This window comes from Microtus oregoni, unplaced genomic scaffold (genome assembly GCF_018167655.1).
Source record: "Microtus oregoni isolate MIOR12 unplaced genomic scaffold, Mior012 000084F_ref0000050, whole genome shotgun sequence".
NCBI lineage: Eukaryota > Metazoa > Chordata > Mammalia > Rodentia > Cricetidae > Microtus > Microtus oregoni.
In genome coordinates, this window is record NW_024544550.1 from 4674461 (window position 1) to 4699534 (window position 25074).

The 25074-nt window shown below is 40.7% G+C and overlaps 1 protein-coding gene across 1 annotated transcript in view; it reads left to right on the forward strand.

The window, feature by feature from the left end:
- The window catches only part of LOC121441928 (androgen receptor-like), a 77542-nt gene extending 53737 nt beyond the window's left edge, over nt 1-23805 (forward strand). Inside the window, 6 exon segments of the mRNA XM_041643330.1 lie at nt 11862-12149; nt 18011-18155; nt 21704-21834; nt 22618-22775; nt 23651-23774; nt 23777-23805. Coding sequence (XP_041499264.1) covers nt 11862-12149; nt 18011-18155; nt 21704-21834; nt 22618-22775; nt 23651-23774; nt 23777-23805 — 875 coding nt within the window.
- Nucleotides 23806-25074: the final 1269 nt, after the last annotated feature.

Genomic DNA, 25074 nt, shown 5'->3' on the forward strand with positions numbered 1-25074 from the left:
CTTTTGTCATCAGATTCCATATTACTTAATCCAACTAATTGGTGCTAAATAAAAGCCTAAGTATGCCAATTCCTTCTTTTCCTACTGGCTTACCATCCCATTGAATAAAGTCTTCTGAGGCTGGAGTGGGACTAAGTTGATAAGGGATATTTCAACCTCCTAACAGTCTGCAGCTAAAATTATGTGAGCACTAATCAGCATCAGAAAATTTGGACTGGCATTTGAAACAAGAAGAAATGTAGAACTTGACCAAGAGGAAAGATAACGAACCCAAGCCAACACACCAAAGTGCCATATTGGCTACTTGGAAACCAAAAGAAATTGAGGAATCTTTCTTCTGGAACAGGCAATAAGGCATGAAAGCTTTGATTATTGAGCCCTTAGGCACAGAGATACTCATTTTTAAGTGATTTCATTTCCAGCTGAGTAAAGATACCGGGATTTTTATGAGACAGTTTGACTGATGCGAACAAACCCAGAATACCATCAATAAAGAAGTGTTGGTCTTTGAGTATTTGTAATGGGAACATTAAATTGTACCTGCCTATTCTGTCACCCTTCATATTCTCTACTCTGAAAATTTAGTTCTTGTCTATAATGGATGGAGAGGTTCACAAACACACACTTATATTGAAGCTGTTAACACATTTGTCACTAACCAGAAAGGAAAAAAAATCCCCGCATAACAATGGTCCCTTTCTTCATCTTATGAAAACCCTTTTCCAAAATGGCAAGCGCCCCTCTCTCCACTTGTTCACCATGCCTCCTAGGACAGATCTGACTCACACACCTGATTATTGAGCTTATTCGGTACAAACCCATCCTTAAGCTACTACTTTCAACAAAACCACTCTTTTTTTCTGCTTCTTTTTTAAGACCTCTTAGTTATTTATTTTTAAAACAATCTAGTCTCATTTTACATACCAATCCCAGTTCTTTCTCCCTCCCTTCCTCCCACTGCCTTCACTTTTCCCCACCTCATCCCCCATCTACTCCTCAGAGAGGTTAAGGCTTCCCAAGTGGAGTCAACAAAGTCTGGCATATCACTTTGAGGCAGGGCCAAGGCCCTCCCCCTATATTTAGGCTGAGCAAAATATCGCTCCAAAAGAATGGGCTCCAAAAAGCCAGGTCAAGCACTAGGGATTAACCCTGTTCCCACTGTCAGTGGTCCCACAAACTGCTCCAGCCACACAACTGTCACCCACATTCAGAGGGTCTAGTTTGGGCCTATGTAGGTTCCCCTGCTGTCAGTCCAGAGTCAGTGAGCTCCCACTAGCTCAGGTCAGCTGTTTCTATGGGTATCCCCATCATGGTCTTGACACTTTTTCTCATATTATTGCTCCTTCCTCTCTTCAAATGGACTCTAAAAGCTCAGCCATGTGCTAGTTGTGAATCTCTGCATCTGCCTCCATCAGTGGCTGGATGAAGATTCTATGATGACAATTAAGGTAGTCATCAATCTGATTACAGGGGAAAGCCAGGTATTATGTAGGATCTTAACTGGGATCATTCTTATAGATTCCTGGGAAGTTCCCCTGGTGCCAGGTTTCTTTCTAGCCCCATAATGACTCTTCAATCAAGATGTCTCTTTCCTTGCTCTCTCTCTCTCTCTCTCTCTCTCTCTCTCTCTCTCTCTCTCTCTCTCTCTCTCTCTGTCTGTCTCTCTCTCTCTGTATCCTCCCCTTCCCCCATCTCTGTCATCCCATTCCCTCATGTCCCCCTCCCTCTTTAACTTCTCTCTTCTCCCTTCCCTTTCTGTCTTCCCTTCTCCCGCCCTTTCCCCATGCTCCCAATTTTTTCAGGAGACCTTGTCTATTTCCCCTTCCCATGAGGATCCATGTATCTTATGGTTCTCTTTGTTACCTAGCTTCTCTGGGGTTGTAGACTGTAGGCTGGTTATCCTTTGCTTTACATCTAATATCCACTTATGAGTGAGTATGTACCATGTTTGTCTTTCTGGGTCTTAGTTACCTCATTCAGGATGTTTTTTTTCTAGTTCCATTCATTTGCATGCCAGTATCAAGATGTCATTGTTTTTTACTGATGAGTAGTGCTCCATTTTGTAAATGTAGCACATTTTCTTTATCCATTCTTCAGATGAGGGACATCTAGGTTGTTTCCAGGTTCTGACTATTACAAATAATGCTGCTATAAATGCAGTTGAACTAATGTCCTTGTACTATGAGTGTTCATCCTTTCAGTATAGGCCCAAGAGTGGTATTGTTGGGTCTTGAGGTAGATTGATTCCCAATTTTCTGAACATCTGCCATACTGATTTCCAAAGTGGCTGTACAAGTTTGCACTTCTATCAGTAATGGAGGAGTGTTCTCTTTACTCTGCATCCTCTCCAGCATAAGCTATCATTGGTGTTTTTAATCTTAGCCATTCTGACTGGTTATAAGATGATATCTCAGAATCACAAAACCACTCTTTCATATGGGCTTCCCACAGGTCAGGGAACCCTGATTGCTCTTCGAGCAGATGAGGGGGGGGGGGGACTTGATCGGGGGAGGGGGAGGGAAATGGGAAGCGGTTGTGGGGACGAGGCAGAAATCCTTAATAAATAAATAAATTTAAAAAAAAAAAAGAAAGTACACAGTGATATTATAGATAAACACCTGCTTCATGCCATGACTATTCCAAGTAATTCAGGTTGCATATCCCTAACCTAAAAATCCAAAAATTTAAGGGTATCATATTTGGAAATTCAGATTTCTAAAAAAATTAAATTTATTATTATAAAAAAAAAAGAAAATTCCAGTTTGGGAATTACATATATCTCAAAATGACCATACAGAAAAAAAGGACTTTTCTGGATTTCTGCCCAAGACTCAGCTTTCAACTTCAGGCTGTTCAAAAGAGTTGAAGGAAGTTGCTGATCCACACACAAGAAAGAACCAAATGCTTGCTTCTCCCGGAAGAGATGACAGCCAGCCCCTCTTAAAATATGGTAGGAAAAAACAAACTAGAGTCAGATAGCACTTTTTCTCCAAAGTCATGGTGACTCTGTTTCCAGTAGCCCACACAGCTTGAACCTTTTGTAAGGCAGAAGAAGGCAAAATCTGACCAACAATATCTGCTTTCTTTGTTTCCTGCTAAGCTAATAGAGGAAGTGAGTCTACCCTGGTCTTCTCACCTGAGTGCTTCCTCCACTCCCCACTGCTCCCTCACAGGAAACTCTTGCCTCTAATCATATCTTGTGTGAGACTTCCTCAGACACTTCAAATAGTCTACTGATGTAATAGATGAGACAGTTAGCATTTCAAGATTTTGTTCTGTCTTCCCACAACCTCCATATTGAAAATGGTTTCCTGCCTATTGCAGACACAATATACAAGACCTGGAAAGACAAAAATGAAAGTAAAAATGTTCTTTCTGCCTTGTTTGAGACTTGCCTTTCCTGCTCTGTATCTTTTCAAGTCACCACCTACACATACACACACACACACCACTTAAACACACATACGCACACACACATACCACGGCACTCTTGCATGTATGCCTACAGCCTTTCTCTTTTCCTTTACTTAACCATATTCCATGGGAGACAAAGCCATGGAAGGGCTTTTGGCAGGGGGCATTTCCTCCTCCTCCTCTGGGCAAAATTCTCACCTGGCCAACAACAACTTCTGTAATGTGGATTGAAAGGCTAATGTGGTTTAGTTTTTAACCACTCTCTATTTGCATGAATACTATTTCTGCTAGTAAAATTTTTCTTTAATAAAACCATGAATACACCCAAGGTAATTTTTTTCTTTACACCAGACTGACATAATTAATCCTGTTAACACTCAGCCTTTTTTCTTCCTTTCTCTCTTTTCTTTCTTAAAAGAAAGAAAGAAAGAAAGAAAGAAAGAAAGAAGAAAGAAAGAAAGAAAGAAAGAAAGAAAGAAAGAAAGAAAGAAAGAAAGAAAGAAAGAAAGAAAAAACTTTCGTTTGCCTTCCAGGTCGTACTGACCTGTTCAGCATGGACTGTTATCGCATTTGTTTTTAACGTCAGTTTAAATGTAATTGTAAAAGCATGTATGCTCTAAATTCATGTACTTACTTTTTCCAGTGGAAAATCCTGGTATGCAAAAGCATTTCCAGGCTCTACAATTTCTCATGAGCAGGTTTGGGGTAATGACCCTGTGCTCCTCATTCAGGATGGCATTTGGACAGTGAACCCCTTTCTGCTGGCTCAGTAGTCAGAGAAGGGAGACTTGGAAATAGTTTCTGTGCTTTGGCACGGATGTGCAGCATTGCATATCATTCTATTATTAATTATGTTTACTCCTCCACAAACTAAAAACCATTAGACTAAATAGTCTAACATAAACCTTGAAAGATAAAATTTGATATTTTTTCTCCTGACTATTCCCCTGACCAAGAATTGAGACTGAGAGGAGAAAGCTAGTCAGCAGGCAGGGGTGGAGACCAAGGAGCCTTCTTGCCTGAGAGGGTATTTGTCATACATTTATTAATCCCACTTGGTCACATTCCCCTGCTAAGCTCTTGCTTCATGCTTGTCAAGGACTGGTTTTGTTCTTTACCTGTTGTTCCTGTCTTAATTTTCCCCAATCCAATTCCAGTCCCTGCTTCTGACCCTTCTTACTAAGAACATGCTGGTCAAGCTGGCAGGAAGGAAAGCACACCACCATGTAAGCTAAGACATCTGGTTCGGTCTTTTGTTCTACCATAACTATGTGTTTTGGCATGAGTTACTTTTGCCCTTTAGTCTCTCTATCTATAAAGTAAGGTGAAGAAAAAAATAGACAACATATGAGTTCCCCAAATCCCTTTTTAAAAAAAAAACGGAATATTTTCTTCAAATAAAATCTGACATAGAAGCTCACTTGTAGGTCTAGACTAATTTGAAGGCAGGTGAGGCTGCATACTAAAGTTCACTTCGTCTTTCCTTGAAGAAATGCATAGGTGCCCAAGGACTCTAGTGGTGTACCAGACTGATAGCTTGTGATCCTTTGAACTATCATTCTCTTTCCTATTAGACTTTAGTCACAGTGGAAACTATACATCTCAGAAATAATTTCTTCCCAGAACATTTATCTATTTAGGATAAAGAGCGTCATGAACACAGGGTAATGCAGAGTTCAGTAAGAGTGAAGGCCATCATATATTGGCCTACCTAATTTACCTCTGTGCTGAATAATGCACATACGTGCTCTTTCGTAAAATCACAACCCAGTGAGTTAGAGCTTGCTCTAATATAATGATTCTGAATGCTGTCAGTCTGCCCTTCAATCTTTCACCCCAAATGAAAACTGATACTCCTCACAATTTGCCACTGTAAGCAGCTTTTCAAAGTGGTTCTTGCCAGAGATCCGTTCTTGAGAAAAAGTCATAGCCTCTGTTCATTGGCATATACTGTCACAGGGTTCAGAAAGGCCTCACTAAGCTTACTGCATTTGCTCTTAAAAGCAGTAGTATAGAATAATCAAATTGGATTTTCACTACATAGATTCACGAACTAAAGTATAGGAGAAAATAAAAGATTTGTTTGTGACCACACATACCATAAAATTCAACATTACCACCAAGCAAATAATAAGCCCATTATAATAACATTTTAAAATTTCAGTGTCATTTTTTTTCTTCTTCCTCCTGGAGCTCAGGGAATATTTCATCATAAGTGCATCTTTTCAGACATAGAATTCAGGTATAGAATCTATTCTACCAGCAGATGCCACCATGGTGTCTATATTCCTTCAAACAATGTTATGATTCAGTTACTAATACAATCTACAGTTTATATATGAGTTAACTGAAGTACAGAGAGACTGAATCTTTCCCTGAGTCTCACAGGAATAGACTCATGATTACTAATGAGACAGTCTGAATCCAGAGCCCTTATTTTCAAAAACTATTTTATTCCTGAGAATTTCAAATATGTGTGCTGTATTCACAATATTTCCACCTTTTCTCTCCCTCTTCCAAAGCACCATATCCTTAGACTCAAATTTTGGAATCAAGATATCTTTAGAACATATATGCTGGTTTATCTTAGCAGCCCATGCAATGAAAGGTTTCTCCCTATTTAGCACCTTCACAGTCAAAAAATTTAAAGATAACACAATATACATAATCCAGACTCTCTGTAAATTTTTCCTTTTTATTTGGCTTATTATTTTTACTCCTTTTAAAATTGTTCCAAGGAGAGGGCCCACTTGTTGCTCCTGGCAGCCCAGCTAGCTTAGCTTTGAAATAACCACACAGAAATTGTATTAATTAAATTACTGTTTGGCCCATTTGCTCTAGCCTCATATATATATTCTATAAGAATGAAGAAAGATTCCCTGGAGGTGGGGATATCTGCCTTGGCTCATACTCTAGGATTCCTCTGACCTTCTAACCCTAAAGTAGTGTAGTAAGATACACTGACTCCAATTCTAGTAGATGGAAAGATGACTGATATGATTTATACTAGAGCTGAAAACCCAACCCTCTGTAGACTGAAATTCATATGAAGAATTCTGTTAATTCAGAATAGCATTTATTTACTCCCACCCACTACCTTTCACCCTTTGGAGGCTCAGGAAATATCTTAGAAGAAGGGTCAGAAAAATCAAAGAGCTGGAGGCTAGGGAAGGGTGCTGTGAATACTGTCTTCTGGACATGAAATACCTATTGCCTACATGCATGCACAAAAGTTGTGGTTAACAATATAAGACCTGCGTAGGAAAAGTCCCGTTAAAACTTAGAGCATGGCAGATGAAAGGGCACTGAGACCCTAACCCTAGCTGAGGAGCTCTGGGTACTCAATGGCTGCTGTGAGAGGGAGAGTTATGTTTCTTTGGAAGGGGGCACCTCACTTTCACAGCCAGTTACAGAGAAACTTCTTTTTATTGAGTCATTCAAATGGTGATGGTCTTAATGGAAAGATGTCAGTATTTTAAAAAGCTTGCCGGATGCAACCAAGCCCATACCATTCAACTGAACAGAGACTTTGCTCAGTTCTTTCAACAGCAGCTACAGTTCTACTTGACTGCATAACTGAACAAAGATGCAAATATTTGCGGAACTCAAAATCTTGGAGGCCCTCCTAGAAATTAGGCTCTCAGAGAAGATAATTCTTCGATATTCCAAATTCCAGAATTAAGTATAGGGAAGAGAGGCATCCTTGACGTTGGGCACAGTAATTCAAAGTTTCAAAGACTTTACAAACATCACCTACACCTCTCCACTGCCTGATTGTCAAAAGGTATATAGCCCTAGAAAACAAAGAATTAATCCAGAAAAATCCCAAAAGGTCACTGAGGCTAGACAAGTTACAGATTAAGCTCATGTAGATCTCCTTAGGAGCACACCATGAAACTTGTTTTGACAATGCTTTCTTTGGTGCTGTCGAGGGAGTTTCCACAAAACTCCACTGTCCAGGATCCAGGCTTGCCAGGCTTCTGAACAGTAGGTGGGAGGAGCAAGGCCAGACCTTGTGAGGATCCTTTCTTGCTACTACTTTAACCTAAGTCTAAAAACAGTGATGAGACATAAAGCAGTTCATGTATCATTAGAACTATCCACTTTCGCTGCTCCCTTTCTCTGTTTTCCCATCAGTTTAAGTAGACGTCTGCTTTGACATAGCAGTTAGTTTGCGTGTATCTTATAGAAACAGTTATCACTGACTCTGGGGCTCAGGTGCGGGGGGGGATAGGAGGAGCATGGGGGCGGCCTTCATGGAAGAAAATAAGGCCTTGGGCATTGTGTAACAGCTGAGACTAGCAAGCTTTGTTGTCTAGGATTCGAAGTCGTCTAGCAACATGCTGGCCTCTGCTGCAGAGGACCCCCCCCCACACACAGAATGAATGGCATCCTATTTCAATTATGCTTAGTGCAGCAACCCTCTTCATGCAGCTAGCTCAGAACACCTGATGCAGCTTAAGCCACTATGGTCACACGAACAGCACGTTACCAGGGTCCTCGAGGAAAATGGGAATGTGGACTCTTCTTCAAGCAGATGCTGTATAGGTCTGGATGACAATAGGAAAGTGCCAGCCAAGTTCTGATGGGCACAGTTCAAAGAAACGGGAATAATTTCATTTGATGGATCTTCCTCACAGTCTCTGTGCATATTGATCTGGCTTAAATTAATCTGTTTAGGTCCACAAGCCATCACCTCAGTGATTTGAGTCACGGTACAGATAATGGTGACAGACTAAATCTCACTGATAGTAACACCACCAACTGCTCTCTTTGTCCCTGTACCTTCTGAATAAAAGCCAGTGGATTCTTCTATGTGTCATTCATTTTGGATTCTTTCCTTCTTTATCAACACCTTTAGTATAATATGGCAAATAGCATAGTATGGCTGCCCCAGAGAGCGGGCCATATTCATTGCACTAGTCAACAGGAATCTCTGAGATAATAGAAACCTTCTATGTCTGTGCTGTTTTGTTTAGCAGTCACTGACTACATGTGGTTTTTAAACAGTGGCAATAAGTCCAGTGAGAATAAAGCATTACATTTTTTATTTGATTTATCTTCATTATTTTAAATAGTCACACAGAACTAGTGGGTACTATATAAAAATAGTGTAAGCCTAGATCTCAGAGAGGCGCATACTGAAATAGAGCAGGAATAATCTAATGAAAGAGAAGCAATGAGCCATAAGATATTTTAAATTAAGAATAGGATCCGTGGTTCCAATACCACTGCCACTAGATTGCTTCACCCTCATTAGGTTCAACATCCCCAACTTTGACTTGAAACTTTGGACTAATACAAGAATTCTCAGAGTGATAGCTTAGAATACATGTATATCATGAGAGATTTTAACATGATACATGGATGTCTTCCAGGGATAGGAATTTGGAAAGACATTTTATCCCAGTTTTCCAGGCAGAATGCAACCATTCTTGTACATCCATGCCTGTATACTGTAGTATTTCCTAGATACATTCTGAATATATTTAATCCATTCTGAATATAGCTAAATCTGTGAACACTGGAAAGATGATTTCTAAGGACTCTTCTTTAAGACAAGCCATGATTTTTTTTTTAATCACTGCAGTACCCAAGCTATGTTTCCATTTAGGCAGGGAACTGAGTATTTTCAGAACTTCCTGTTTCTCCATTTTTAGTTGCAGCACTGGCAACTAAAGTCCATTGTCCAGAGTAAAAATTATAGTCAAGGAAGATCAAATTTTAGGGATCCAGACTCTTTGGAGAAGCCACATGATAAAGTATAGAGAATGTGAGCTTTCTAGATAAAGCAGGTTCAAATCATTGAAGTTATTTTTCTCTAAGTCCATGACTAGAAAATACCAGCAAGAAGGGTGGGGTCTATCTGGGAACTGTACCAGGGCATTCTGGAGGCATCCTCAGTTTGTAATGCAATGTACAAGAAAAAGACTCAGTGTAAGAAATGGAGTCACCAAATGACAAAACATTGTGAAGGTCAGGCCTCTTGCTCTGGGAGTAGATTTAGCTAGGTTCATACCAAACCCCCAGCTTTATACCTTTATGTGGGAGGTAGAAGTTCATAATGGAAGTACGTCTCTCCTTATTACTGGCTCTGCCCAAATCCTATAGAAATGATTCTTGGACCAGGTCATCTTGCAGTCAAGGTTGGGATCTCAGGCATCCTTATTTGTCCCCCTTTTCTCTCAACGCTTCTCTTATAGTCACAATTTTCTCCTCTCTGGCCTAAGTGCTGATACAAATATGCAAGCTATTATTACTTTGATTTACTGAGCAAGAGTATGATAAAGTTTGTAGTAAAGGGCTTACCTTTCTAATTAGTGCTTAAAGTCTGTTCTAGATATGTCATTTCTCTGGTGCCAGAAGCAGATATATAGTAGGTTTTACCACATTTGCGCACTGTATTGAATATCAGCTTCGCTTTGTTTTGTCTTTATTTGTTTGTTTGTTTGTTATTTTTAAAGGATTAGATAAAAATACAGTTTATGATCTACTCCCAGTGCATCTGCTTGTGATAGATCTCAGAGTTATGACCTTTTCAATTCTTTATACTTATCAATATAAGTGCTAGGGAAAATAGAAAAAAATAACCATTGGATTGCTAGAGGACGTTTAAAGTAAGTGTGTCTGTGTGTTTGTGTGTTTGTGTGTGTGTATGTGTGCACGCACATGCGCGTGCAGGCATTGTATGCAAAAATGTTCACACATATGCATATGTGTGTGGATATGTCAGGAAAATGGTTCTTAAACTGAATTTGGAATTACTGTGGTTGTTTTAAAGAATGTTCTATTTTGCATTCTAACAGCTGCCTGCTAGTATGATTTCCTTTTTTTATAGATGGATAATAGAGTCATGGACATTACATTATTTATTTAATACTATTACAGGCTCTAACATTTTGCCCTCTATTTTATGCCCCGCTAAAGAAGAAAATCAGTATGTGTTATGGTACATAATCAACTATGAATATCATTCAGAAAACATCTGAGCCACTTTATAGTGTGTGGTGGGAAACAAAAATCCTGCTCATAGTTCCCAAGGTGGGGTGATTTGGTAGTCTGAAGATACAGAGGATTATCAAACTGTTTCTAAATGTCGTTCTCACTTGATATGGGAATTCTCAACTGCTGTAAATCTAGTCTCTGAATTTCTACAATGCCATGAATGTGTGGCAATCTTTTTGTCCTCAGAGAACCCTAAGTCCCAATATATATGTGTGTGAACTAAACCTGGTAGCAATGACCTGAACTTCCAGCTCCTGGGAAGCTGAGATGGAAGAATCACAAATCCAAGGCCTGCCCAGCTTACAGAGTAAATTCAAGAGCAAGCCTGATTAGCTTTGTTAAATGCTATTCTCAAAGTAAAAAAGAGGACTTAGGATATTGGGGAATTGATGACTATACATTAAGCATGAACTATGTTCAATTCTCAGTGATGAAAAGAATCAACAGAGGAAAAGGACCTGGTTTCCAAACTGGTATACTTTTTGTTACCCATTTAGAACCCACGTTAATCCAGATCTTCGTTCAACAGGTCTTTTGGTCACTTTTTCTAACATAGATACATTTGTATAACTCTTGTTTACAACATTCAGAATTTGCCTATAATCTGTAAGCCAGAACTTCTTAATGTCAAATATAGACACATTTATATTGTTGTTTTGGTTACAGCATTCATTATTTGCTTATTACCTGTAGGACAAACCCTATACTTCTTTAATATAATACACATCATCCACTAAAAAACAGGCCACAGCTTCTTTATAGCACTGTAGATAGCCTGTTTTTTTTTATATATGCAATATAAACTATAGGCACACTGATTCTTAGTTTCTCTCCTTTCTTTATGCCCTTTCTACTCATTTCTGCCTGGTAAAATTCTTATCAGTATTTAAGCTCCAGGTGAAATGCCACCTTTGAGGTAAAGTATTTCCTAACCTCACCATGCAGAAAGACTTTTTTTCCCTCTTCATGCTGCCTCTGTTGGAGTTTTTACTATTCTGGCGCTTTCTAAACTTTTTTGTGGGTGTTTATTTCTTTTCTACAAGACTGGATCAGGGCCTATGCTCTTTATGTTACCTAAAAAACTATTATTTGTCAATGAAGTGTGGAGAATAGATAAATAAAGAAATCAGCCACAGGTGATTTTTTATAAATGAATCAACTGAATGTCCCAGGTATAAATACTGACATCTGCACTCTGGCAGAGATAATTGAAGGCTATACTTGGGAGAAAACAATGTATGATACTTTGGGGCTCAGCAGGGATGGAGGACAGCTCATTCATTCAACCATTTTTGAATAATCACTTGTCTGTAAGAAACTTAGACTCTACAACCAGAGAGAAAGATTTTGTTTTTGCTCAATCACTTTTCCTAACAGGGTAACTATAGTGTGTATTTTTTGGTCACTAATAATGAATTCAAATTTCTTTTACTCCTCAATAGCTCGTAAGCTGAAAAAACTTGGAAATCTAAAACTACAGGAGGAAGGAGAAAACTCCAATGCTGGTAGCCCCACTGAGGACCCATGCCAGAAGTTGACAGTATCACATGTTGAAGGCTATGAATGTCAGCCTATCTTTCTTAATGTCCTGGAAGCTATTGAACCAGGAGTGGTGTGTGCTGGACACGACAACAACAAGCCTGATTCTTTTGCTGCCTTGTTAACTAGCCTCAACGAGCTGGGCGAGAGACAGCTTGTGCATGTGGTCAAGTGGGCCAAGGCCTTGCCTGGTAAGAAAAAGGAAAATGAGCATGTGGGATGAGGGATATTATATTTATTGAATGATTCATTGGGCCAGATACTCGTTACCTCAGACAGTACTCAACGCCACACTGTAGATAAATGGTTGTCATAGAAAAGGTCTCACCTTAAATATTGAAGAAATTGAGACTGAGAAAGCAAGAGGAAAGATACCATACCCATGTCCCCTATGACTCCACTGATACACAATAATCAAACTTTGTCATTTAACCCCAAATCAAATATTTTATAGCGATAGCTACATAAACCTCAAGGTGCTCTTCTATGTGGAAACATGTAAGTTCATTCCAGAGGTAGTTTTAAGTCTCAGTTATCCTACAGGAATTTTTATATGGTATGGTAGAAAGAAAGTTGAACATCAGAAATCATGGGTTCTTATCCCTGCGCAAAACCCATTTGTGATCCTTTACCCTTCTGGCTCTGTTTTTTTCTCTGTACACATCAAGAGCATTCTGGACTAACCTGATTTTAAAATACAGTGGGAGAGGGACTTTTCTGGGTCCCCTGACACTTGAGGAATGTGGGCAAGAAACAGAATATGCCATGCAAACAGAGCTGGGGAGTATGGAGTTTTCTTTAGGAAGAGGGTATTCATGGGGGGGAGGGGAGGAGAGATACAGAGACAGAGAGAGGGAAGGGAGAGGTCTAGAGGAGAGAGAAGAGGGGGAGAGAAACAGAGAGCTGCCTCTTCAGAAGAGAGAGGACAACAGAGAGGAGCTTGCCTGAGGGGGGAGAGAGAGATTGAGAGTGGGCAGAGCTTATCTCTTAAAAGTACAGGCTATTGTCTGGCTTCATCCTGCCAGGTGACAGGAAGGCCAGCATAATTCTAATACTGTTAGCTTTTAAACTTCAAGGAACACTTAGTGTTTTTTACAGTACTTTAGAAATCATAATGGGAAGAAAAGTTAGGTCAAGGTGAAAGAATTACCAAGTGATTATCTTCCTTCTCTAAGATACCTTCAGTAAGAAATGGGAACTCACTTCCTTACTAGAGCATTTGTTATTTCAACACACCTTATTTTTTAACTATAATAGATTAGGGAAGCTTTAGGTGGCTTCTAACTATAGACTCACAAACATTCCTTTAGTAAACAAATTGCTTCTTGCTTAAAAAGCATTTTGCACAGATACAAGTGATCCACTCAATTCATTTAAGCCAGAATTTCTGCCCATCTTTACCACCTCCCCACATCATCTCCCTCAGTACTACTTCCAACCAAGCCATAAGCTCCTAGTCACTGGCACACAGTCTTGTAGCTGTTGGAAATTCATTTTGACAGGCAATGAAGCATATGCTCTTTAAAGATTCTCCCAATCCTGAGATGAAATGATTCACAGATTCTTTTGAAATTGCAACAACCGAGTCTCTTCCTCTGAAGTCAAAGATTAACTCACCTTTTAATGAAAGCTGCTATTGAATATAGTGAAAAAAAGAGGAACTGTCTAATCGGTATACCATAAGAATTCCCTATGAAGTAGTCACCTGTTCCTCTGTTTTACACAGAATTAAATTCTGACAAGAGTTATGATTATCTTATAGCTAAAGACAAAAATACATGTGTACATACATAAAACAAATTAGTATAACTTGAGCCCAGGGCCCCCTAATTCCAAACTACCTCCAAGCTATGAACTCTAGCTATTGTGTATAATGGCTCTCTGTTTCTGTCATTCTTGGCTTTACATTGAGGGCTTGAAACCCCCTGGAAGGCCACTTGAATCATGTGATGGGTTTTCTATTTTTGAAAAGTTTTCATTTTGGCTGTCAAGAACTCATTTTGTATTTGTAACTCACAAGGCCCCAGTAACAGCTTCGAAAACGTCCCTACTACTTTCTCATATCAGAAAATAGAGTTTAAGTAGCCAATGAGATTACTGGTCAGGAAGCCCAAGGACTGTGGATGGATATGCACTGTGCCAAACTTGAGAGTTCACACCGGGAGCAAGAATACAAACAAGAAAAAAGACATTATTATCATTTATCCAGCTGGATGTCTTGATGCCATTTTTAATGGAGATTCTCAATTTCCAAATATTTAACATGTCTCATTTTATTGGATTCACAAGCTTTCCCTATATTTGAGTCTCAAAAATGATCCTGTTATTCTCTCCCACATACCACAGCTCTAAGAAATTAACTGAATTATTATACTAGTTACTTAACAATGGAGCCAGAGCTTGATCTCAGACTTTGATTTCTAATTTGATGGCCATAGAAATAACCTAGCTCAAATGACCATGGCAGAATTTCTTTTACCTGGAAATACGAGCTGTTCATGACTCAAACCCTCAGCATGGGAAACTTTCCTCTCCATTAACAAATCTTCAAGCCAAAATCAGTTTGTCTTTCTTTCCGGAATAAATGAACTCTGACACTGAATCATTTAGAAGAATAGCTCCTAAAAGAAGCTGATTACTGCATTCATAAGAATGACTATTCAAATTGTCCATAATCACCTACTAGTTCAAGTAATTTGCACTTTCAATATTTGAGTTGCTATCCCATACAAGAACCTGGTCAGATGAAATTTGTTGAACATTTTGTGTGATAATGATAACACCCTGAACATTTCTCATAAGGTGCCTGGCACACTAATAATTGTAATTAAAAATTGGAGACACTTGAATCAATTGTATATACACAGCATATTTAGAATCAGATAGACCTGGATTGAAATCCTAGCTATGGCTTGATATATAATCTTGAGTAAAATCACAGGTATTTGTGCCGCGCTTTTGTCAGTTTTCGAGATGGTAGAACACTTTGAGAACTGTCATCAACATGGAGTTTATGTATAAAGAGTACAGGAGCTGAAACACAGTACCTACTCTCTAGATGATAGCTTATAATTATGATGATTGAGTGCTAGCACTATAAATTGCATTAAGCTCAATCTAACTTGCCGCCAGTCTTCTTTTGATGTTGACCTCAGGTTTGAACTGTCTAAAGAGAAAACAAGGAAACATCATCCACTCCTTATTGGTTGGGTCTCAAAACCTTAGCATAAATCCTTGTATTTCACCAGAACAGCCTAACAGTTACCTGAAACTGCAGTTTCCTCTGTCTTCCCATATTTTCCATGTAGTCTGAACAGGCTACTTCAAAATCTATGCATTTAAAAACAGTCAGGTATTGCAAACTGAATGCAGCTATAATGGAAAATTGGTGTTCTACATTGTTCATATATGCAAAGGTATTATGTCTGAGTGATAAGTGGCTCAAAGTACTCTTAGTATTGCAACCTAACTGAAATGTTCCCCTTTCACCTTTTTGTTAGTTCTCTGCTGTTGAAGAATTAGGGGGAGAGCATCTGTATAGTTTCTTTGATACCTACACAGTTTAATACTTCCCCTTCCACATACCTTCAGATTGACATTCACATTCACATCAGAAGATCAAAGCTTACCAACCAGTGTTTTGTTTTTCCTTCCTACTGCATCACACCACAGACATTCAGCATTCAAACTCTCAGGACTTGTTCCCCATGTGAACCTTAACTGTTGCCTCTTAACCTTGACTTACCTGGCCTCTTGTCTTCTATGGGGAAGCATCAGAGCCAGGGATTCTATACTATAGAAGGGGTTCTAGGAGAGAAATGCTCTGTCATGTGAGGTTCCAGCCAGTCTGTACATTGTCAATACAATGAAGAGAGAAACACTGGCCTGGGCGCTAACATGGCAGCCAAGTGTGGTGCTATGATGGATTTTAGAATAGCATACAACTGGGAGACTTGAGATCTAAGACAAAATGAAAATGGAATGGTAGAGTGGGTAGGTGAGTGAACAGAGAGCATTCTGATAGTGAGGACCTCACACTTGAGCCTGTGGCGAAGAAAGACAGATGACCTGCATAATCTCTGAGCTATGACCATCAGCTAATGATTAAAAGAAAGAGTGGAACAAAGAACTCACATTCCTGAATTCCAATTCCAGTTCAGCCATACTGACTGCACGACCATGGGCAAGTCACATAACTGCCCTCATTTTTAGGTTCCATGTTGTTGGTAAAAATAAGTGTCACATTGTCTGTCATCTGGGGTCATTAGAATCCAATAAAATCAATTCCCAGATGCTTGCTCTAAATTCAAATGAATATTCTTAATGATAATTTTGAATTTGTAGGAGAAAAATAGAGGTACTAACTAGTATGGTTGAGCTGTGAGGTAACACTTTTAAATTTTTAATCATGGAAAGAATTGAAAAGTTTTGGGAAGCTTGCCCTATATGTTCTACCTATGTATTAGTACAGATGTAAACAGTTGGGAGGCAGTTTCCTGCACTTAAGGAAGGCCATTTGGAGGAAATCGAATACCCATTCTATAAAAATTGCATGAAAAATATTGAGGATCCATACCTCATATGTCTGATTAATGTTTTTCCAGCACCCAGTTAACTACTTAAGCTATGCTCTGTATTAATGATGAATAAGAAGCTAAGCCTGAAGTATTATAAAGGAAGAAGATGTGTCCATTTTTAAATCATGATATTGTGAACTGAGTTCTTTAATTGGCTCCAGGTTCCTTGAAAGGGTAAAATAATAATTGTTGGTCCATGCTCTTGGAGAAGTTGGAAAATGCTTCACAGAGGAAGGAATTTTGGAAAAACACTTGAAGGGTATATGAGTGTTCCATCCTAAGCAAAGACATCTGCCTAGGCAGAGAGACCTGAAAAAGCACAGTGCATTCAAAAATTGTAAATTTTAAAGAAGAAGTGAATGTATCACAATTAATAACAACTCAGAGACAGATACTGGGGCTCAACCTGGAGCTCAGAAAAGCAAAATAGCCAGTCACTGGCTCTTACTTCTACCTCAGTCCAAAATAATGATCCTGACTCCAGAAATCTTCAGAATGAGACAGACTGAGAGCTGTCTCCTCCCATCTTATATTCTTCTCTAGGGCTGGGATTAAAGGTGTGCACCATTACTTTCTAGTTTCTATGGCTAACTAGTGTGGCTACTGGGATTAAAGGTGTGTGTCACTATGGCCTGGTCTCTCAGGCTAACCAGGGCAGATCTTCAGGCAAGCTTACTTATTAAAATACAAATGAAATATCATTACAGGTGAGACAAGTAACAAAAAAGGCAAGTAACAAAAAATTAGTCTAGTAGTGCAGGTCATACAGAGCCTATTCATGTCTAACACAAGGATATAAAACTAGGAGAATCGGAATTAAGTGGGTGGAACAAAAGGAAAAAAAGTGTGGGGCAGAAAGAGATTCATGGTGGAAAATAGTCTAAGGAGAGTGTAGAGAAAGCCATACCCATTAAACACATTCCATAATTTGCAGATATGTATGAGAATCCCCCTCCCAGTTGTGACATGGCTGAAATCAGATGGCAACCAGAGGACAGCTTTGAAAAGTGAGAACTGTCCACGTAGGAGAACTGACAATTAAACTGAATCTTACCAGAGGTGTAATGATCAAGAATGTGGGCGTGGGAAACCAGTCTGCTAGATACAGCTCTGTGACTTTGAACAAATTCCCGAGCTTCTCTGTAACTCGTTTATACAGATGCACAGAGTGGGGCTAATAAAAAACACACACACTATTCCATGTGAAGATGAAATGAGTAATAGAAGTAGAGGGTTCAGAAAAAGAGTCAACTCACTTTAAGTAGTGTGAGATTATGAGTCTCTTCCAAATATTTGTACCGTTTCTGATAGTATCATGATCTCATTGGAAGCCCTCAGTGAAAGAGCCATCAGTGTTGTCCTTTAGGGGCACCTCAGTAGCTGTGCGGGGGCCAAATTCTCAGCAAAGCAGAGGCCCAGAGGTAATTCAGCCTACCAATGGCAATCTGAATTTCCCTCTGCCCATTCTTCTCCAGGATTCCGCAACTTGCATGTCGATGACCAGATGGCAGTCATTCAATATTCCTGGATGGGACTGATGGTATTTGCCATGGGTTGGCGGTCCTTCACTAACGTCAACTCCAGGATGCTCTACTTTGCACCTGACCTGGTTTTCAATGAGTAAGTACCCCTGTGGACCAGTTTTGTGTCCCTCTGCTACCACTGAGGACTTCTGGCAGTAACTATTTGCTCAACAATTGCTTTCATGTTAAGACTATGCTCAGTACTTCCTAAAAAAAAAAAAAAAAGCCCATCTCGCTGAGTTCTCATGATAACCTGATATGTTTTCATAGATAGTCATGTTTTTTGGGATGTGGGAGGTTATATGTACTAAAATAAAATGACCCAGCTATTTCCCTTTACTTAAATAGATTGAATTTATATCTCCTACCAGCTATATTTATCTTTCATGAATTTGACCAAAAGCTTAGATTTTTAGAATCATATTCTCTGCTAAAGTCTTAGTGCTGCTATTATCCATGTCTTGATCTTTAGACAAGACCCCTTAACCACGGTCCATGGTTGAAAAGAACTTAAAATCTTTACTCCAAGAATGGTAGCTCAAAGAATCCTAGCATTTAAACGACTGAGACAGGAGGATCAGGAGTTCAAGGTTAAATTTACTTGTGTAGGATATTCAAAGCGAGCTGCCAGCCTAGGCTGCAAATAACATCACACAAAGAAAAGTGAACAGAAGAGAAAGGGTGGGAAAAGGACAGGGAAAGGGAACAAGAAGAAAAGGAAGGGAACAGACTAGCAATCCCATTTTCATGCCCTTTCCCCTTTTGATAGCGCTAGTGTTCTCTACATCCGCTATGTGAGGTTCTGATAGCGCTAGTGTTCTCTACATCCGCTATCTGAGGTTCTGATAGCGCTAGTGTTCTCTACATCCGCTATGTGAGGTTTTGCCATGGCACTATGAATGGAGCTGAACGGAATAAGTTTCCCAAGAACCTTGAGCTCGTTTCATTACAGAGAATCCCTTCAGTAGAGGAAGGAATTAAGCTTCCTCATCCTTCAGACCTTTAAATAAAATCCACAGGCTTCTGGTTCCTTAAAACACAGCAGTGTTGTGGGAGGCAGAGTAAGTGTCCCCAGCTGCTCTCTTTCAACCTAGCCAAGCCCGGTAGTCAGAACCTAAGAATAGCCACCAGGACTTTCATTTCCAGACCTTCCAAGAGTTACCTTTGATGCCATCTTCTGGGACAGATGTTGTAAAGCCTCATACCCATTACTGCTCTTGATTGAATAAACTCAAGCACTGGGCTCTACCTTCCTCAAAGCCCTGAGACCTTTGGGAGTCTGCATAGTGATGAATTTCTAAATAGCCATTTCCTTCTCTATGGCATCCCACCTCAGCTTTGTAGCTAGGTCTTTTATCTCATTAAAAGATACTACAGAGCTTCCAAAAGTATCAGGCTTAGATCTATCAAGCCACAAAAATCCTGAAACAAGGTTTTTTCCCATTTGTAGGAACCAATTGCAATACAGTCATCAGAATCTTTACAAATATCTAGACCAGGGCTTCGCAACATAGATACTGTTGACATTTTGGGATGTTTTCACGTACAAGATGTTATGGAGTTTTGCATAATGCATTATGTTAATATCCCTGGTTGGTACCTGCTTGATAAATAAGATTTCAGTCATTTTGAGATCCAAACAGACTCCATACATTTCTACTGTCCACTGGGAATGCAGTACTCCCTAGTTGAAAACTATAATTGCTTGCAACTGAAGCCCAGAGAGACAGAGCCTGGGACTTGAAGCTGAGAAAATCCATATGCTGCTCTATGGAAGGCCAAAACCCTTTCTCAGTAAAGTTTTCATCGTTCTTTCCTTCTTTGTGGAAATCCCGTGTTATGAGGATAATGGACTTAAATTCGAGCTCTGTAACCATGGGAGAATTGCTGCAGTTCTCCAGGTCACACATCTCTCATTATTGAATGATAGATAACATTGCAGCACCTTCCTTACACAGCGTTAACTAAGCGCTAACCACATGCCAGGCACTGGGTTTAGTGTTTCCCAATTTTCACTTTTCCTTTTATCTTGTCTTTTAGCAATGCCCACTTCTGCTCTCTTATTTTTACCCCCCTACTGCCATTCTGCTTTCCTTCCTTTAATTCTCTCCCAACTCTTTCTTCCTGTTTCCTGTTTATTTCCTCTTTGAACTCTTCTCATTGCTTGTTCCTCTTCTCTCCTACCCATTCCCTATCTTTTCTGTCTCAGGGGCCTACAGCAATATTCTAGGAATCCTTTGTGCCCTGGCTATGATTTAAAACGCTGCAGTGTTGACATCCACAGAGGCGTGCAAATACAATGGAGTCGGGAGCACAGCCAGGTTCCAGGGAAAGCAGGACTTACTCAAATGTCCTCTAGGGTAAAAGAGCTTAGAGCAGCACTGTTCTGCTCAACTGACTTGTGATACCATCTAAACACTTCCCTTGTCCAGTTGGATTTCAGCCTGGATTGAATAATTCACCACCTGCTACCTTCCCTCCTTCTCCAGGGTAGCCAAGGTCTCTACAGAGCTCCTTTCTGCCCAGGCAATGATAAGCCTGCTCACCCCTTCACCAGGCTAGTGACTTGGGAACTAGAATATCAAAACATGGCCTTTATAGTTCATCTGGGAGGTCTTTGTCCTCATCACTTAGGCACTTAAAGTTGGTGTCAATTCCCCTTCCTTTCTTCATAAGCTACAAAGGAGCATCCCCCCTCTCTCACTCTCCTCTCTCCCATACACACACACACACACACACACACACACACACACACACACACACACACACACACACATTTCTCAACTTAAAGGCCTACTAGTTGAGATAGCATGACTTAACTTGCCATAACCAGACATGGAACAGAGAGGTTGCCTCCACCCTGAAGTTTTTCTGAGTCTTGGCCTCTTCCCCATATAATTTATAGGTGATAATGTGATAATCTGTTCACAACTCACTATAAGAAAGCAGCTCACAGATGTTTACAACTCCCAAACCGTAGTAAGGAACAGCCAGTCTTTGCGGGAGTGGGCTCCCCTCTGCAGAGGACTTAGAGACTAGACATTGCAAAACACCCCTAGCACATTTAGAAGCACTGGAACTCATTGTAAAAGGACAATGTGCAATTTATGTCTATTGCTAGATGTTTTTATTAAAGAAATGATTCCATTTCTATTGCAGGAAATGGCATGCAGGGGTGTTGACAGGATAAACACCTGTGGCTCCTTGCAAACCCTGGCATTCTCACACAGAGTAGATTGCCTGGGGAGTCCCTCTGAGAAGTCCTGAAGTGGGCAGGTTCTGGCTCTGCCTGTAGTTGAGATCCTAACACTGTAGTCAGGGAGACCATGTCCCTGCCCCATTGTGTTCATTTTGTCATGTTTTCCTGTCCCTGACTCAGGAAACAGAAAGGAAATGCAGGCCTGGAAATTCCATGTGCTAAGCCACATCCTGACCAGAGAAGATGAGCCTTTATCTGGGCATCAGAAGTTTGGGGGGACGGGGAGAACAGGACAATCCCTTGTCACTGAAGTCCTCGCAAGAAAAATAAGCCAGCTTTTCTTGGAGAATTGCAGGAGAGTGGGCCTCCAAGGAGCATTCCTTGAATGCTGGTTGGATGTGTCCCCTCGTTTCTCTTTTTCATCTATACGTCTGTCTATTGCTTAGGTACCGCATGCACAAGTCTCGGATGTACAGCCAGTGTGTGCGCATGAGGCAACTGTCTCAAGAATTCGGATGGCTCCAGATAACCCCCCAGGAATTCCTGTGCATGAAAGCCCTGCTACTCTTCAGCATTAGTAAGTACTTGGGTCTATAGAGGATGCCAGTGGGAGCACAGAGGCACCAGGGGACCTACGCTTTCCATTTATTCCCCTTCTCTCTCCCTCCCTCCACCCTCCACATCCTTGCAGCATCCTTTCTCCTTAAAAGACCAATTTCGTGTGGAGAGATCAGTTTCATTGGTAGAATTCAGCCTCTACCAGATTCACTATTCTCATTCCGTCACTGAAATAAGGCCTTTAAAGAAGTTGTAACAGGCCTCTGAGATAGCCTGTAGTCTCTACTGTAGGAACAGGCTTGAGCCACCTTGCATTCCTTGCAGAGGAGTAGAGTAGGAGGGATCACCTCCTAGAGGATATTTCCTCTTTAGCAACCAAAGGAGGCGGATGAAACAATGGAAACAGGCTTGCTTGACAGTCAAGGAAGAATGTCTCCTCTAAGCAGAGTATAATGGGGAAGAATGGAGGCATTTGGTATTTGATAAGCCAGGTTCCTTGAGTGTCCTAAATCACAGCTGGATGGAGAACAAAAAGGTTTGGGGCCTGAGAAATGGGTGCATGTACAAACTAGTCAAAAAAAGAGTTCAGTCTATTTTATCTAACTCCTCCGTGTTAAGTACAGAAAATCATTTACTTTGAAGGCCCCAGGCACACAGACTTCAACTGATAGAAAGCCAAATAGATGCTTCCCTTGGTGTGGGGGTGGAAGATCAAGTTTGTGGTCCGAAAACTTGGTGCTTTGTCTAATGCTCCTTCATGGGCATGCTTCCCCTCCCCATTCTGTCTTCATCCCCACATCAGTTCCAGTGGATGGGCTGAAAAATCAAAAATTCTTTGATGAACTACGAATGAACTACATCAAGGAACTCGATCGTATCATTGCCTGCAAAAGAAAAAATCCCACATCCTGCTCAAGGCGCTTCTACCAGCTCACCAAGCTCCTGGATTCCGTGCAGCCTGTAAGCAAACTCCAGAGGGTGCTTTATCAGGGAGAGCAGCCTGATAGAGCGCAGTGACAATGGGTTCCTCTAGGGTCTGGCACCACCTGTTGGGAGGTGCTTCCATTTGCATCTGGCTTTGAGTATGGTCCAAGAAGAAAATGCAATGGAGAAGAAAGAAACACAGGCCACAATGTCCTAGCTGGATGTTGTGAAAGGGGGTGGAGGAGTAGAGTACTGAGAAGCTGGGTCTTAGGGAAGAAGCTTAAGGCAGATGAATTTTCCAGGGCAGACAAAACAGGCATAAATATTTTTCTTTCCTCCTTTCCTTGAGTCATGTACATGGGAGTTGTGTGTATGTGTGTGTGTTTGTGTGTGTGTGTGTGCGTGTGCGTGTGTGTGTAGAAGGAAGAAGGAGAGAGAGGTAGTGGGAAGGAGGAAGGTAGAAAGACAGAAAAAGATTGAAACTGTGTGTTTGTGTGTGTGTATATCTCTCTGTGTGTGTGTGTGTGTGTGTGAGAGAGAGAGAGAGAGAGAGAGGGAGAGAGAGAACATGTGGGGTGTGTGTGTGTGTGTGTGTGTGTGTGTGTGTGTGTGTGTGTAATGGAGGAGAGGAAAAGAGGAACACTCAGTCCTAAGTCAGAGGACTTGAAATGGTCTGAATGATTTGTAGGAGCCCTGGAGATCATTTTTCAAACACACAAATGGGTAGATACACATACATGAATGTGCGCACATGCACACCACACATACATACACACACACTCACTGAACAGGATCAAGGCTAGGCCTTGGGACAAAATGCTAAAGGTACTGGCATTCAGGGTGGGAGGAGAGCTGGGCAGGAGCCAAGTTTTTATTGACCATGTTTGTTCTGTCTCTTACTCTCCCTACAGATTGCAAGAGAGCTGCATCAGTTCACTTTTGACCTGCTAATCAAGTCCCACATGGTGAGCGTGGACTTTCCTGAAATGATGGTAGAGATCATCTCTGTGCAAGTGCCCAAGATCCTTTCTGGAAAGTCAAGCCCATCTATTTCCATGCACAGTGAAGATTTGGAAACCTTCGTAGTCAAATGCACCTTGTTCCCTTTTTTTCAGATGTTTTCTGTGCTACTTCCCCTGCAGTGCCTTGGGGGAAATTCCTCTGCTGATGTACTGTCTGTCATGAATGCTCCTCGGTGATATTTCCTGGGCTTTCCTTCTTTCCTTTCCTTCTTCTCCCCCCTCTCTCACTCTCCCATGGCACATGTAAAATCTGCTGCCTGTTGTGGCTTCTGCTGGTGTTTTGAGTTGTGTTGTATTTCTTTGACTTTGTGGTGACCCTTGTGTGGCCCAGTGTCAATTGTGCTTGTTTCCAGCCCTGTGCTGTGTGCCAACCACACAAATGTTTACTCGCCTTATGCCACGTCAAGTTCAGAGAGCTCTAAGTATCTGGGGAAGGAACAGACATAGAAAATAACAAGCCAAAACAGCATGCTAGAGTTATTTCTTCACAATAAATAAATAAACACATAAGATTCTCAAAGAAACCAACAAGTAACTAGAAGAAAGTAAAAATCCCAGGTACATGAGGAGTCGCTCTCTTTGTTCATCCCTGTCTCTCTGTGGCAACTTCAGTTGTTGCTAATGGCTGTCGGCATCAAAGAGTAGGATGACCCCCAAAGCTTACTGGTAGGATAGAGAGAAAATAGGACAAGGAGAGTGCATGGATAACCATTACTTCCCCAGAGCCTTTGTCCCTGAGTGCTAGAGTGCTCAGTTGCAGTTCAGTTCATTGTACCGAAATGTGCTTCGTGTCTAAAACTTGTCTGCATGCGAATACCTCCTCCTTCAAAGTCTTTTCTCTCTTAACCTCTGCTTCCGCCCTCAACTGACTTTCAATAGGTTTTTCTTAGAGCTTTGAACTAAATGTTCTCTTTAGCCAAAACTTTGGCCACTTCCACTGAAGTTAGGTCAGTGAGAAGAAAGCAGAGAAATCTGACTCTTTGGAAGGCTCCATTCAGATCTAAGGCCACATTTCTATGTGGGAGCCATAGAGAAGTTTGAGGACTGGAGTCAGAGGAAAGGGAGTCCTTTAGGGACAGGAAATGGTTGATCCCTTAATGCAACCACCGTCTCCTCCACTTATAAAGGACCTATAGACTCCGTGCAGCCACCTTCTCACTCCACAGTTCTTCAGTGTACAGTGGAACTGAACTTCACTCTAATGCATTTAAGCTATGGTGGTAAAGCTTGCTCACTTCTTTGGACATATTTGTAGACACTGCTAAGGTCTCCCTTCCATCACCACCATGAAGCCTAGCAGACCAAGAGCCACG